General features: G+C 36.7%; 2 protein-coding genes across 2 annotated transcripts in view; one reads left to right on the top strand and one right to left on the bottom strand.

The window, feature by feature from the left end:
* Positions 1-4,618: 4,618 nt before the first annotated feature.
* LOC583162 (GPI mannosyltransferase 3) overlaps positions 4,619-16,219 on the bottom strand; it is a 29,966-nt gene continuing 18,365 nt past the window's right edge. Inside the window, exons 10-14 of the mRNA XM_030976599.1 lie at positions 10,701-10,765; positions 9,955-10,171; positions 9,196-9,376; positions 6,681-6,719; positions 4,619-5,761 (exon numbers count right to left, since the gene is read on the bottom strand). Of these exons, the coding sequence (XP_030832459.1) occupies positions 5,633-5,761; positions 6,681-6,719; positions 9,196-9,376; positions 9,955-10,171; positions 10,701-10,765 (631 nt within the window). The 3' untranslated portion in view covers positions 4,619-5,632. The remainder of the gene's footprint in view (positions 5,762-6,680; positions 6,720-9,195; positions 9,377-9,954; positions 10,172-10,700; positions 10,766-16,219) is intronic.
* LOC115920581 lies at positions 12,192-14,639 on the top strand. The gene has a single exon (XM_030976600.1). It carries the CDS (start codon positions 12,793-12,795, stop codon positions 13,366-13,368), a length of 576 nt encoding a protein of 191 aa, XP_030832460.1. The 5' UTR covers positions 12,192-12,792; the 3' UTR covers positions 13,369-14,639.

Genomic DNA, 16,219 nt, shown 5'->3' with positions numbered 1-16,219 from the left:
TACTGTTTAATACAATATTATCATGCTTGGCATCAGTTTGCAAGGTCTGTGCACCTTTTTTTTTATATTAAAGTCAGTTGCTACTGGGTAGTATGCTATTGCAGTTTACCTTATTTGCCAACTCATTAAATTATTACCAGAAAATGAGCAAGTTAAATTGATAGATGCCATTGATCTCGCACCATTAATCAAACAAAAAACTGATATAAATGAAATGCATTAGGGTTTAAACATAGATTTTTGAAGTTTACGAGTACCGGTTGTGTTCTTATTTATAAACCAAGGGATGTGTTTTGATTTTCATATTAATAATTAGCTAATCTTATGTTGTCTTATTACCTCATGTCAAATAAATGAAATGTTAATAAATGAAATGTTAATACATGTACATGTATCTCCATTTTTTTTTTATTCTCCTGTCTTCACTAGACCTTTATTCATGCACCCATCATCAAACCAACTTTATTATCACTGATGCCAGCAGAGTTAAAACAACCCCTTTGTGCAGTGGATAGTTGTCTGGAGTTGGATACATCATTAATGAAGAAGCCACAACCTTATCTAAGGAACAAGAAATAAAACAGTTTCCTGCAGGTTATTTAATAAGCAAATGACTGAAGTCTACACAATCGCCACCAATATGCTGAGGGAAATCTCTATTAAGATGAACTTTGTTACAATTACATAACCATGGAAAGCAGTAACACAAACAAAATATGAGATTTGGAGGATTTGTGAACATTGAAATATACCTTTGGTCTCCTGTGCAGTCATGTAGATGAAGGCTTTAAATTTTTTATAAGTGGTATCTCCCTTTGAAAATGCAGATGCTCATGAATTGAAGTTTTGCTTATGTTGCAGTAAATTGGTATTTGGAAATATTTAATAGAAAGTGTGTTGTTTGTTATTCCATTGTCCTTATATGAATGATCTTTTAGACACTACATGTGTACTATTCAAATTTATGTTTACCATTCATTAACTATTTAAAGGAATTTACTGTAAAAAATAGACAATAATATCAAACTGTAACAAAACTTATACAAAAAAACACATTCCTTGTTGGTAGGTGTCCCGCAAGATGGATAGACAACATAAAGAATTGGAAAGGCGGAACGAGAGTGAATGCGCAAGATAAGTCGGCGGCTGGGGGCTACTTTATATGCTTTATGATTAGCTGGGCAGAACTAGGAGTAGAGAAAGTAACAAAAGAGACCAAGAGGGAGGGAGAGCAAGAGAGAAAAAATAATAACAGACCGAAAGGGAGGGAGAGAGACTAATAACAGCGACTGACAGGGATGGAGAGTGAGACTTATAATAGAGAATGCAAGGGAGAGTGAGTGAGAGGAAGACTGAGAGGGTGGGAGATAGAGACTAATAACAGAGAAGGGGGAAAAGACTCCTCTTTCCCCCCTTCTCTGTTACTAGTCTCTCTCTCTCCCAATATTAGAGAGGGAGGGAGTGACTAATAACAGAGACTGAGTGAGAGAGAAAGGGAGGGATGGAGAGAGACTAATAATAAAGAGGGGGAGACTAATAACAGAGAATGAGAGGGAGGGAGGGAGAGACAGACTGAAGGGGGGGGGGGGGGAGAGAGAGAGAGAGACTAATAACAGAGACTGAGAGTGGGAGAGAGAGAGAGCGAGAAAGAGAGGGATGGAGAGAGACTAATAATAGAGACTGAGAGGGAGGGGGAGACAGAGACTAATAACCAAGATTGAGTGAGAGGGAGAGAGACACTAATAACAGAGAATAAGAGGAAGAAGTGAGAGCGAGAGAGACTGATAACAAAATGAGAGGGAGAGACTAATAGCATAGATTAAAAGACAGAAAGGGAGGGGGAGGGGGGGGGGGGCAGAGACTGAGAGGTAGGGAGAGCTGGGCACTCCCTCCCTCAAACACCCCCCCCCCCCCACACACTAATTAAATGGAAAGTAAAGATCACACATATTGACATTCATGCTTTTCCTTAATAAAATTTTTTTTTTTAAATTAAAAAAAACAGATATTATCATTACAAAGGCTCTTTGATTCGATCCTTGGCAATTTTTTTTTTTACTGGTAACTGAATAGTTTTTGGGTTCACAAGTTCACAACATTTGCTATAAAAGTTCTCTATAAAGGAGGCAAGGCAGATACAAAGTATGACAAATCAATTACAGCTGTATTATTCAGACATCTGCTGTGATCTAGAAGAGCATTAAAGATAAACTTGAGTTCTGGAAAAAAAAAAAGAAAATGAATTCTCACAGAATCAAACAAGACTTACACTGAATGTTCAAGATTACAAATAAATGTCATTTGCCAAACAATTTTGGTAGCAAATGTATACTGGCTGAGTGATGAGCATAGCAAGGAAATCAAGGTAGGTAACCCGACATCATTTGTGTAGTCCTATATACATCGTTCTGTGTACAGTGTTTGTTACTTTACCAAGACTGGGCCAAGTTTATTATGATTTTGATGACTCCAGATCCTTGCAGTAATACCAATACTTACATGCTACATGATCAACTTTTTCTGATCCATTCCACACCTTTTCTTTCACAATGCAATCCCTGACTAGAACTCGACTTTATCTTTAACTTGATTTTGAGAAGTACCGGTATTGAATATGGGGAAACACTCCTTAACAGTATAACACTGAATCACACAAAATCAAATAGTAGGCCTATTGATATTTGGATCATTCTTAAAATAAATATCACTAAGACCAACAATCCAATATATATTTCATTTGAAGATAAAACTAAAAATATAACTAATATTTTCCTTCCATTAAAGTTAAAGACCAGTTCTGGTCATGCGATTGCATTGTGAAAGAAACATTGTGGAATCGATCAAAAAAGGTTGATCATCTAGTATATAAGTATCGGTGTGTACTGCAAGGTTCTGGAATCATCAAAAGGATAAGAAATTTGGCCCAGTCTTGGTAAAGTTACAAGCACTGTACACTATCAGGTCCAAATAGATATAATAATTTACCAAATATACCAATTAGTAGGCGGTTTCCCTGCAAAATGTGTATCATCCCGTATTAGTCAAAACATATTCTTTCACATGATTGGTAATAAAAGCTTCCATTTCATTTTTTGAGAGGGGGGCATTTCTAAAACTGGTCTTTGCCTTTAAATTCACCACCCCTTCTCTTTAAACAAATGTTGCTGCTGCTACTACAAAATGTGAGTTTGTATATGAGAAATATATATAATGGAGGGTGTTCTAGACTTGGCGTAGTCATAACATTTTAGGGATCACCCAATGTGGATGGCTTCGCTGGTACTTGACATACATGTATCATGTAATCATTAAGTTATCAATACTGCACTACCCATACTTGGTGAGAAATTGTTAACATTTCCTCAAGAAAAGTTGAAAGTGACTCAAAGTACTTACATCATATCTTAAAATAATAACATAAATCTCTGCCAATATGAAACATAATTGAATTTTTGAGATACAACAGGCTTATATTTTCTCCAAACTTCTCCCTTGGGTAACACAATGGTACTAAGATCTTCATTTCTAGACAGCTTAAACTGTACCTAAAGAAAATATGTCATGTATGGTTAGAATGTAGAAAATCAAACATAAAAAACTTTTCCAGAATTCTATGGATAAGGAGTCTGAATAAAATAGAGAAACACATAAAACCCGCACATGGAACCTAAGTTGGAGTTTGGGTTCCGTGCAGGCCTTTACCTTCAAGTGTGTACAGGTGCAACAAGTAGTCTATTCACAAGTCACTTTTTGTTAACCCTTACTGTACTGGGGGGGGGGGGGCTGGGAGGCCCCCCCCCTCGACATTTTCGGAGATTGCGCCACAACCGCTTGGAATTTTGAATTGTCGTTCCATGACTTTTCCCCTCAAGTCTTGCGCACACTTTGATACCATTTTCGTCGAAATTGGATATACATGTACCTGTAAGGTGTTACATAACAATTAGTATGCACATGTCAACAGAAATGTAAATACAGGTTTAAATGTATTTCTTCCTATGAATTGATATCAAATTGCTTTTATATGTTTCTCAAAGTAACTTGATGTATTCCAGAACAAAAGAATGCTTTAGAAATAAAACAATAGATATAATAAGAAATAAAAAACAATAAAATACAAAAGAAAATAAATATTTGAAAATTGCATCAAATTTGCTTAAATTATCATTATTAATTACATCAAAATTACTATTTTGTGTTAGAAAAGAAGCTTCATATGAATAATGAGTTTCAATTAACATTCAAAAAGTGGAGTCTGACAATTTTTGTTATGATTCTAGTTCCCTGTATATTTCCAGATTTGATATACATTCTCAATTATCATGAAGATAATGTAACCTCATGAATTTGAGATGAAGGAAACATTTATTCAATACATTTTCAACATTCTTCGCAAGTCTACAGACAAAAATGTAGAGTTTTCTGTAAAATGCATAAAATTAGCATTTTACATAATTAATTAGGCTATAACAACAAAAATTTGCATATTAGGAAAAAATTAATTATACCATCTTGTTCCTTACGTAAAAATCAACAAACATGCAAATTTTTGTGTTCATCGACCTTTCGACGGCCGAGATCATGGGGGGGGGGGCCGACCAGGCCCCCCCCCCCCCTAATCAGGAGGTGCTCAAAATAGCCCAGTACAGTAAGGGTTAATATTGAGAGTGTATTTAAACTTTCTCTTTATAGAAATAATATTTGAAGCTTAAATCTTGAATATACTGTGTGCGCCATATATTTTAGAAAAGGAGATTTGAAGTAAAAGGGTATTGGATTCATCTACTTAAACCATTTGAGTAAGTCTTTCAAATTTGTTCAATTTTTGTCAAAGGGTAACAACATATTACCGTTATTACTTGTTACACCATTTACTTTTTGGAAAAATTTGGAAGTTCTTATTGACTAGAAATGTTGAACAGAAACATGCTTGTTTCCTAAAGTGACAGGGAAGGAAATTTGGTATCTGAATAGTTGAGTCAGTTGGCTAGGGCCAGCTAGGTTGTGAACAAAAAGTTGTTGCGATAAATGATGGCAACCACCATGTAATGGAAACTGAAATTGGCAGTAATATGTTTTGTTATTTGAGTACCGGTAACTCTTAAAGTGTTTACATTCGGTTACTACAAATTCGGATAGAATATTGTCCTCGATTAAATAACGATCAGAGTGAGAAGCCATTCATCATTAAACAAAACAAACATTTGTACGAGGACATGCCCCAGTTTAGAATTGAAAGTTATAATTTTTAATCTTTACTTGTTATCGTTTGAAACTACATGACCCCAAAATAAAATGTGATTTTAAAATAATGTCTATTACAAATCATTGCTGGGTTTATTCTAACACTAGATGGCATTTATTTTTCCCATACCGGTATTGCACAATGCCAGGTCATTGCAAAATCACTCACAAAATGGTCTAGCTATTCCCATTTGCGAGCATTTATGTCTGCGAAATATATGGCGTAGGTATACAGTAGTATAGCGACATTGAACCCCAAACATACAGATCAAAGTATTTTTTGGTGATTGGTAGTACACTTTAAATGATGTGCACCAAACAGGCACTAGGAAACCAATCTGACCAAAGGGAAAGACATTCCATACATCATACGAAGCTCACAGTATCACTATGTCACAATATTTGTTGTAGAACATGAATCCTTATTGTCATCTTCTTCATCACTGTCTCTGGCAAAGACGAGGACTCGACTGCCTACTTTACCCTCTGGTAAGTGTGTGTGAAAGTAACTGGTAACCTATCAAAACAAACAACACCAAAATAAGAGATGAAAGGATACAATGAAAAACAATTTCTGAATCATGATCCATGATAAACAATGAATTTTTTTTAAAAATTCTGCTTGCTGTTACTTCTCTGTACAGTAATTTGAGTATTGAGTATTGAGAATCGAGCCAAATTTGCTAATAAAACAAAAAAATCACCAGAAGGGAACAAAACATTATTTCTCTAGATTGGAGCCAGTGGAATGGCCACTAATGACTTTGGTTTAATATGCATGTACATTGGAGATAATTTTTTATTTTATCTGTTATAATCATTTTCAAAAGGAGATGGGTATGTTTTCTCAAGCTTTTTTAATTTTCAGTGCTATTAATAACAAATTTCAGAGGTAAACTAAAAGGATTTTTTACTACGTGCAGTAGAAAATGATGCCTCCGCCATAGAGCGGTTTGACAAACCAAAACGGAAGCAACTTTTTAAATTCAAGTTTGATTGTAATCCATTAATAGGTTTTCAGAATATCGTGATTAAACTGATTACAAGCTATTTTTGATTTACCTGTATGAACCTTTGATCTTTGACCTCTTGACCTTAAAATTTGATCAGTTCATTGGCCCTGCAAGATACATGCATGTCCTGAGTTTGATAGTAATCTGCCTATCGGTTCTAATGAAAATGTGATCACAAGCTATTTTTGCATACATAATGAGCCCTGTGACCTTTGACCCCAAAATCTAATCAGTTCATTGGCTCTGCAAGATACATCCAAGACCCAAGTTTGGCGGGAATCCATCAATTGGTTCTCGTCGCGGAGGCATAGAAATCAAATTTTATTACATCGACCAAGGCACAGCGTGTCATTTAAACCCATTTAAAAGTGAATAGGAAAGCATCATCAAAGAGGTATCATATCTTTCCTGTTTCAGACTCACCTCATGGAAATGATGTGAACAAAGAAAGTCTTCAATGCTCTGTTGGGGGAAATGGAAATGGAGAAAAAAAAATTGAAAATCATCAGAAAAAGCGATCAGAACACTTCACCTAAATGTGAAGGTGATAGATGAATGCTGAAGGCTATTTGATTCAGTACTTGGAAAGACAATGGCATGGCTTGGTTGACAAACATACATGTGCATTGTTATGATGGCATTCAATATGCATTCTTAAGTTATATAGACTTGCTGCAATATACACTGTCTCTACCCCTCACTCACTGGCTAACAGACCATAAAAATACATGTAACCCTACATTTTTAAGAACTAACCTGTGTTGCATTAGTGGGGTAGAAGGTCAATTTCTTATTCATGACCGCCTTCCTTTATAACTTCTTCCTTTGAAAAAATTAAAGGCTTGTTCATATGTGCTACTGTAATACTGCAGGTTTTTGTTAAGGGTATTCAAGTGTACAGTACTGCACTTCACATTTTTGTATCTTATCATGCCATATTATTATTGAGTATGGTATGTACAGGACCTTTGTTATGCACAGCTGCTTTTGTCATCCCCACTTGCCATTCACTTACTGTAAAGCTCTGTGTATAAGACGCACCCTATTTTTTGGTTTTGCTTTTGTGCCGACAGCAAACCAGATCAGATCGCGTCTTATTTCAGCGTTTGGTCCCGTTCAGAAACCCAAGCCATGCAGGGAATTAGGAAGGACTTTTATTTATTACACGGCGCAGTTGTAGTTGCTTGTGAACTTGTCACAAATAATAGTAATGTTGTTTTTAAAAGTAAAGATGACAGAGAAATTTTCATCCAAGTCCAAACAGAAATTTGGACAGGCTAGATATCGAGTGAGTCGATATCCCCTGTGTGAGTGAGCTGCATGATACGGGTGGTTAAGCTGAAGACACGGGAGAGCTTCGGCCGCAAACTGCTTTGTGAAGGGGCATATTTGACTGAAAAAAAAAACTCTTTTCCCTTCAAATTAGGAATATGCATGTAGTTTAACTTTTTGCACTATTTGCATTATGTAATTCAGTTCAGTTCAGTTTATTAATTTTTCTCAAGCATAAGAACAACATTACAATATATACAACTAGATGGAACTTCGATTGCGTGCAGTCGAAAATGATGCCTCCGTCATAAAGCAATTTTACAAACCAAAACAGAAAAAAAAAATAAAATTCAAGTTCAATTGTAATCCATTAACAGGTTCTCAGAATATCGTGATTACAAGCAATTTCTCATATACATATATGACCCTTTGATCTTTGACCTCATGACCCTAAAATCTACTCAGTTCATTGGCTCTGCAAGATGTCCTGAGTTAAATAGTAATCCATCTGTCAATGAGAATGGTTCACAAGCTATTTTTGCATACATAATGAGCCCATGACCTTTGACCTCATGACCCAAGAATCTACTCAGTTCATTGGCTCTGCAAGATACATACATGATCTAAGTTTGGCAGGAATCCATCAATCTGTTCTAATGATAATGCGATCACAAGCTATTTTTGCACATATAATGAGCCGCATGACCTATGACCTTGACTTCATGACCCCAAAATCTAATCAGTTCATCGGCTCTGCAAGTAACATACATGACCTAAGTTTGGCAGGAATCCATCAATTGGTTCTTGAGATAACGCGATGACGAGCTGTTTTTGCATACATAATGAGCCCTGTGACCTTTGACCTTGTGACCCCAAAATCTAATCAGTTCATCAGCTCTGCAAGTTACATACATGAGCAGAGTTTGGCAGGAATCAGACAATCGGTTTTTCAGATAACGCGATCACGAGCTGTTTTGCATACATAATGAGCCCTGTGACCTTTGACCTCGTGACCCCAAAATCTAATCAGTTCATCGGCTCTGCAAGATACATACATGACCAAAGTTTGGCAGGAATCCATCAATCGCTTCTTTAGATAATGCGATCACGAGAACGGGACGTAGGGACGTACAGACGGACGGACGGTACGACAGACGGACGGACAACCCGAAAACATAATGCCTCCGGCCACTTCGTAACGGAGGCATAAAAATGGATAATATTCATAGTAAGAGAAAAAACAGAAACTACAAAAAAGTTTATCAAAACTTGTATGGTGTAGTTCCCAGTAAAGGGAAAAAATACATGGTATAAACAATTACAATAACAAAATACAAAAGTAAGCAGATTAATCAGTTAACACACTACACCAAGTCACCAACAGACACCAGCAATCATACAGGGAGGGTAGGAGGGGTTCATGGTAATTGTAATTGTAATTCATGTCGAGACACAGAGATTTTCGAAAAACCACTAAAAAGTAGCATTTTGAGAACTCAAAATATCCTGTACCTGTGTATACGAGGCACCCTCGACTTTTGAATTTTTCCGGTGTAAAAAAAAAAGCGTCTTATACACAGAGATTTAGGGTAGTACACTAAACACCGCCACTGTTTACTGCGACATATGAACTGTGCCTTAGTAGTTGATGCTGTGCCATACTCACTGGTTTAAGAACATCAAATATGATAAGGTGAGTTGGGATAGAGGCTGAATCTTCATATTCTTTCTTCAGCCAATCCACGGGATTATTATAAAACAGTGATGCCTCTTCTACATAATCCTCTTCTTGGTTCAGGTTGGGTTGGCACTCAAGAAAGCGCATTGGTAGATTATTGTGAACATGGCTGAAAAAAATACAGAGAAAGATCTTTTTAAGATCAAAGTAGATTCCCTTGATTGGCATACCTCAAAACAAGATAGGTATGAACAAAATCAATCACTAAGCCATCAGTTTATCAATCAATCAGTCATTTGAACGTCTGTTTTCCCTACATGGAATGTTAATAAATATTCCTGAATAAATAATATGAGACATGAAGAAATTTCTTGAAAATCTATAACCAGAAGAGCTTGATATAGAGCTATGTTTTAGTCACACATGTAACTAAAATCCTGAAAAAATGTTGACACGAACCACTTCTTGTACAGGACTGTTCAAGAGAACTTTTCAGCCTGAAAAATTCACACAATTAAATTAATTTCTCCTGAAGGCCGGCTTTACTGATTGACCATGCTACCTATTAGCTTGTAAATCTTTGACCCAGTCCTGACTTATGCATAGTTAAGGTGTAGGATGGCAAGGCATGAGCAACATGACAGATCTCTGCTCTCCTGAGGAATGTAGGTCTGCTACATCCTGAACACCCCTCTCTGATGGAATGGTAAACAAAAGAAACCCCACACAAACCCCATTGTGAATTACCTATAAAAAGGTGTAGAATGGCAAGGCATTAGGAACATGACAGATCTCTGCTCTCCTGTTGAATGTTGGTCCGCTACCTCCTGAACATACCCCATCACGTCCAAGACCCCTCTTTGATGGAACAGTCCAAAGTAGATACTAGCCGGAATGTTGAAGAGGAGATACAATATGAGAAGTTTGGACTTGCCGCTACGATGCATATCTTCCATGAATAGACCTGTTGAGAAGGAATAATAAGATCATCAAATCAGAAGTAGAAATGATGGTTGCAATGGAAGATTTAGAATGGTATCAAAAGTGCAATTGGACATTATCAAGAAAACTGCAAATAGACACATTTATGAGTTACAATGCGATGATTAAATTAGAAGTAACTTTGTTTCTTGCTAGTCAAAGGACATTGTTTTTACTTGCAGCAGATAACCTGATGCCTTCAATATAAAATGGGGGTGAACATTATCAACATTTTTATAATAGTTATAATAAAGGATTTTACCTAACATGAATTTCAGTATTGATTGTAATTTTATAAAGAATTTGCCTCGACTAGCAGACCACAATTTGAAAATTCCCCCTCTCCCATAGATTTAAAAATTAAAAAAATGAAATTCTCAATGTGTGTGAGGTATGCAAGACAGATTTTTACTACACTGGTACCATTTTGTAAACTGGGCTGGAATTGTTTTTTAAATCAATGAAATATAACAATCTTTTTTTGAGATACAAAGTTTAATGCATTTACTTACCACAAAATAGCATACAGATGGGAACAACAGGAAATATGAAACGAAACTCTTTATGACTTGTAAAGCTATAAATGAAATTAAGACAATATAAATTTAAGTTCAATTTGAGAAAAACTGATAATAAGAAAGAAGGACAAAGAAAACAAGTACTAAATATAAACTGACATAGTAATTAAAAGATAAAGTTGAGTTCTGGTCATGCGATTGCAATGTGAAAAAAAAACGGTGTGGAATCGGTAAGAAAAGGTTAATCATCTAGCATAAAATTATTAGTGTGTACCGCAAGGTTCTGGAATCATCATAATGATAAGAAATTTGGGCTAGTCTTGGTTAAGTTACAAGTACTGTACACAGAAAGATGTATACAGGACTACACCAACATGTGGCATAAATATCGGTCCCGATTTTTATGATGCTACATGCCATATTTACTAGTAATGACAAATTTCACAATATAAAAACCAAGTTGTTTTCATTTCAAACTTAGCATTTTGAAAATGCTAAATTAGCCACTGGTTACACTTTAATAGCTTGTCAGTACACAGAAACACAATCTATCAAATTATACTGTTCAGTTTCATAGACTGCTATGTTTTTACTGTCAAATGAGACCATTTATGTTGCATTCAGTCAATTTTGAAGAGCCATGCTTTTCAGGGAACATTTCTTTTCTCGTGTTCTTCCACACTTGCATAATACAATGATAATGCTCACAAATTATTTTCACCTCTTCCCCAGAACTCAACCTTTTCTTTAAAATCATGATAAGCTGCATTAATTCAATTATATAATCAAATTAATCATCTGAATTAAATTTTTAAGACAAGAAGAGAATAACAGTACTGGCACATTTACATTATGTTCAAAATGTGCATACTACCATGTGAGTCAACAAAAGTTTACACCTAGAAATTGCTAATTATTTTCAAATTCATCTATGAACAGTAAATTATTATACATCTTATGAAAGAGTGTTTCATCTCAAATCATTTGGTATCATTTTTGTGTTGTATGTGTTCACGCTTGGATGAACACGAGGCCTTGTTTGCGAGAGTGCAAAAATCAAATTGCGCCAAAGTGATGCGTACAGTATGTATTATGTTGGGACTAGTGGAGTGAGAGAATGAATTAAATGTATCAAATGAAATGCATTGCATATGCTTTTTGCAAAGGGCAAAGTCACACCACCCACACACACGCGCACAAATGTTCGTTGATATTTGATATTCGATATTGATATGTGTGGCATGATTAATTTTGTTGGGGATGTTATTTGGATCTGCAAAGACCAAATTAATACCCAAATCCAAATTGTTTTATTCAAACATCACATAAGCAACTTTGGCACAAGTCGATTTTTGCACTCTCGCAAACAATGCCTCGTGTTCATCCAAGCGTGAACACATACCACACAAAAATGGTACCAAATGATTTGAGATAAAACACTCTTTCATAAGATGTATAATAATTTACTGTTCATAGATGATTTTTAAAATAATTAGCAATTGTCTAGGTGTAAACTTTTTTTTGACTCACTCTGTATATGACACTAATGAAAAACTATTTTAACACCAGAAAATTAATGTTGAATGAAAAGAAATGAAGGGTCAGACTTTCACATACAGGTACATGCTTATTAATGTAATTTCCTATTGTAGGTTACAAGATGCTTTGCATTCCTATGCAGATGAAGGTTAGGGTGTGTGCGGGGGTGTGTACGCATGTACATTACATGTACGTACAGAGTGAATGGATTAGCCATTGACCGTTTTCGCCTCGAGCTACATGGCCGCTTTAGTTTTTGCTCTCGTAAATATGCGCCTCACTCTTGGGGTTTACTTATAGCATTAAGTTCCCTAATACCTGCTTTTAGGGAGAGGAATCGGTTGGTTTCTTTTCGCTTTCTACTATGGCGGATGCAGCCCTTTTCCTGACTTTCCGGTAGTTTCCAATTGGTCTTCTAAATTCGGTTCCTCAACCACCACCACATCACGCTATTTCGGCAGAAGGGCTTTCAGCCATTGTGAAGGAAGCGGTAGGTGGAGTAAAAAATTACATTGACGAAGCTCTCGCTTTACAGAAAGAGCAAACCATGAAGAGTATTGAAACTTCCAAAGTTCAATTTAAGTTCAAAGGTAACCATGTTCAATTTAATTTTAATAATTCTCTTCAAGAAAGCATAAGAAGAGCTATTGGTCATATCGAGAAGGGTGAGCACGGTTCCGCTCTGAAGGAACTAGTGAAAGCAGAAGATGACATCGGCAAAAGAAACAAGCTTATTTGGATTGCTGACAAATCTGAAGATGGTTGGAAGGTCGTGGAGGAGTACCTTTCAGAAGAGTTGGCTAGTGATTCCGACGATGATAAGCGGATTCATGCTGCCCAAAATAGGGCAGCAACAAAGCGCCGTAAATCGAGATCCGTCAGAGGTAAATTTGTGCCCTACAGACGCCTGGGCTCAGGCTCCGCTGAGACGTATTCCAATCCTGATTCTAATCCTTCTTTTCGCCGCTATATTTTCGCGAATAAACAGCAGCGTATCCAACCTCAGCCAGGTCTCCCCAGGTTCAACGACCACTGCTTCGCCTGTGGCAAGTCAGGCCACTGGCGCCGTAACTGCTCGTTCGTCGGAGGCAAACACGCTTCCAAGGAAGGCGCTGGTCACTAAATGCAGTTCTGGGACCGGTAAGCGTTCTATTTTGGTTATGACCGTGTAAAACCCTTTTTTTTTATAGAAAATACAGGGTTTTATAAGAACAGCTGATTTTTATGATGAGTTCCTGTTTCTTTCTGCAGTTTGAAAATGTGCCTGCATGTTCATAATATATGATAACACAATGAAGTATGGTGCTCAGTGGAAGGTTTAATTTCTTGATAATATTGATTTTTATGAATGCTTATTGTCATGCACTGTTATTTTTGTTTTTGCAATTGCAGTGTATCCACAGTCAAACACCGAGAGCAAGACAGAGGAGACAGTTTTTCGTTTACCGGTAAATTCCAACAGTGCAGAGATTGAATGTTCTCAGAGAGTTTCACATGAGTTGAAGGAACGGTATGATTCACAATTTTATCTTGATAATTTTTTTAATACGAACAAGGATCTGCAGAGCCTATAGTACGTGGCAGAATGAAAGCGAACATAGACTTTTGGCGTAACATCGGTGCACCGGATGAGATAATTAAAGTCGTTGTAACAGGATATAGAATTCCATTTATACAGACCCCGGCTACCGCTAATTTCAAGAACAACAAGTCTGCCAGAGACAACCCGGAGTTTGTTTGTGAAGCCATTTCAGATCTCCTTACTAAGAATTTAGTAATTGAGTTAGATCATGTACCCGATTTTGTTAATCCTTTGTCTGTGTCAGTTCAGAATTCTGGAAAAAAGAGACTGATTCTAGATTTGCGTTACATAAATCAATTTGTATGGAAACAAAAAGTTTGTTTTGAAGATTGGGAAACTGCTTTACAATTTTTCCAGAAGGGTGATTATATGATTTTTTTAAAATCTCAAATCAGGTTACCACCATGTAGACATGTTTAAAGATCATTGCAAATATCTTTGTTTTAGTTGGCAGTTCGAAGATACAGTTCGAAGACATTTTTCCTTTCAAGTTCTGCCCTTTGGTTTATCTACAGCCCCATACATCTTTACTAAGTTTATTAGGCCTTTAGTAAAGCACTGGAGAAATTCAGGCATTTTTCTTGTTGTTTTTCTTGACGATGGCTGGATTAGAGCTCCATTCCTGTTAGAATGTCAACGCATTGCTTAATCTACAGTGATCTATACGATCAGATTTGTTGAAAGCAGGACTGGTGCCTAATGTAGAGAAGTCCATGTGGACACCTGTACAAAAAATGGACTGGTTGGGTTTAACCTGGGACACCGCTCATGGTACGTTACAAGTGACAGATCGGAGAGTATCAGATAATTTGTCATGCATCGAAAATGTTATTACGATGTTACCTTATATCACAGCCAGAAAATTGGCTTCTTTTGTTGGTAAGATCATTTCTACTATGCATGTAACAGGACATATTGCACAACTGAGAACAAGATTTACGTGTATGATCATTGCAGCTAGCTTCCACTGGGATAAGATCATTAATTTATGTAAATACAGTGGAGTCATTGTAGAGTTATTTTTCTGGAGAGAATATTTGAAAGTCCTTAACAAGAGGCAAATCTTTCGATATTCCGTACCACAGGTACTTATATTTTCAGATGCTAGCCACGTCGGCTGCGGTGCCTGGACGGCAGAGTGTGGTGGAATGCAGTTCCAACAGGTCTGGTCATCAGAAGAAAGAGGTAAAAGCTCCACTTGGAGAGAGTTGAAGGCAGTTGCACTGGCAATTGGAGCTTTTGCTCCTAAGTTGGAAGGTCAGACAGTTAAAGTGTTTACTGATAATACAGGAGTGGAAATCATTTTGAGAAAAGGTAGCATGAAATGTGATCTTCAATGTTTGAGTCTTGATGTTGCAAAATCTTGTTTTTATTTAAATGCTCAATTGCTTGTTCAATGGATTCCTACATGTAGGTCAGCTGATTATTTGAGCAAAGAGATGACTGGGGTGTATCACAATTGTTCTTTTCTTTTATGGATAGTATCTGGGGTCCACATACAGTTGATAGGTTCGCAGACAATTATAACACCAAGTTACCTCGTTTTAATTCAAAGTTTTGTTGCCCCAATTCCAGTCAGGTTGACGCCTTTTCTGTCTCGTGGCAGTCAGATAATAATTGGATAGTTCCCCCCATTGACACGGTAGGTCAAGCCATCAAGCATGTCAAGGCATGTAATGCTCTGACCACTCTGGTGGTTCCTCGTTGGCCATCTGCTCCTTTCTGGCCTTTGATTTTTTTTCAAGATCCAGCTCTTTTTCGTCTATGGAAATCCAGACAATTAGATTTACTGATCCCACACTTATATTTGTTCAAGGTAAAAATTCTAAGTCTATTTTTGGTACAGATAAATTCAGAAGTGAAGTAATTTGTGTCAGACTGGATGGAAGGAGGAGTTAAATTTTAAACGACACAGAGAAGACGTTCATATTGTGTTTTATACTCACTGGAGAATTGTGATACCGTACGAGAAAGAAAAGGGTATTTAACAGTGTCTCACTGGAGAAGTATACTAATGTAAGAGGCACTGGCATAGTCTTACATGAATTGCGGAATGCAATATGATATTGAGCATATATATATATGTTATGCAATGTGATGATGCGATATATCAGATAAAGTTTTGTTGGCGCAACAGTTCCTCACTGGAGGGATGTACATTTTTTGGTGGGATTGTATTTTTTCAGGATTCAGGATTCCAGGCGACACTGGAAAGCATTTGGATGATTCAAGAGCAGAGAGCACAGTGAGAAAGTACAAAGGAGCCATAAGCACATGGAAACAGTGGTGCGTGAAAAACAGGATGTCTAGTGTGAACCCAACAATGGAAGAGGTAGTAGAGTATTTTGTTTCTATTTATAATCAAGAAGCTCCCTTTAGCAGGATAGAAACT

The sequence above is a fragment of the Strongylocentrotus purpuratus genome, unplaced genomic scaffold (assembly GCF_000002235.5).
Source record: "Strongylocentrotus purpuratus isolate Spur 01 unplaced genomic scaffold, Spur_5.0 spur5_scaffold_9, whole genome shotgun sequence".
NCBI lineage: Eukaryota > Metazoa > Echinodermata > Echinoidea > Camarodonta > Strongylocentrotidae > Strongylocentrotus > Strongylocentrotus purpuratus.
This window is presented reverse-complemented; position numbering and strand designations above follow the sequence as displayed.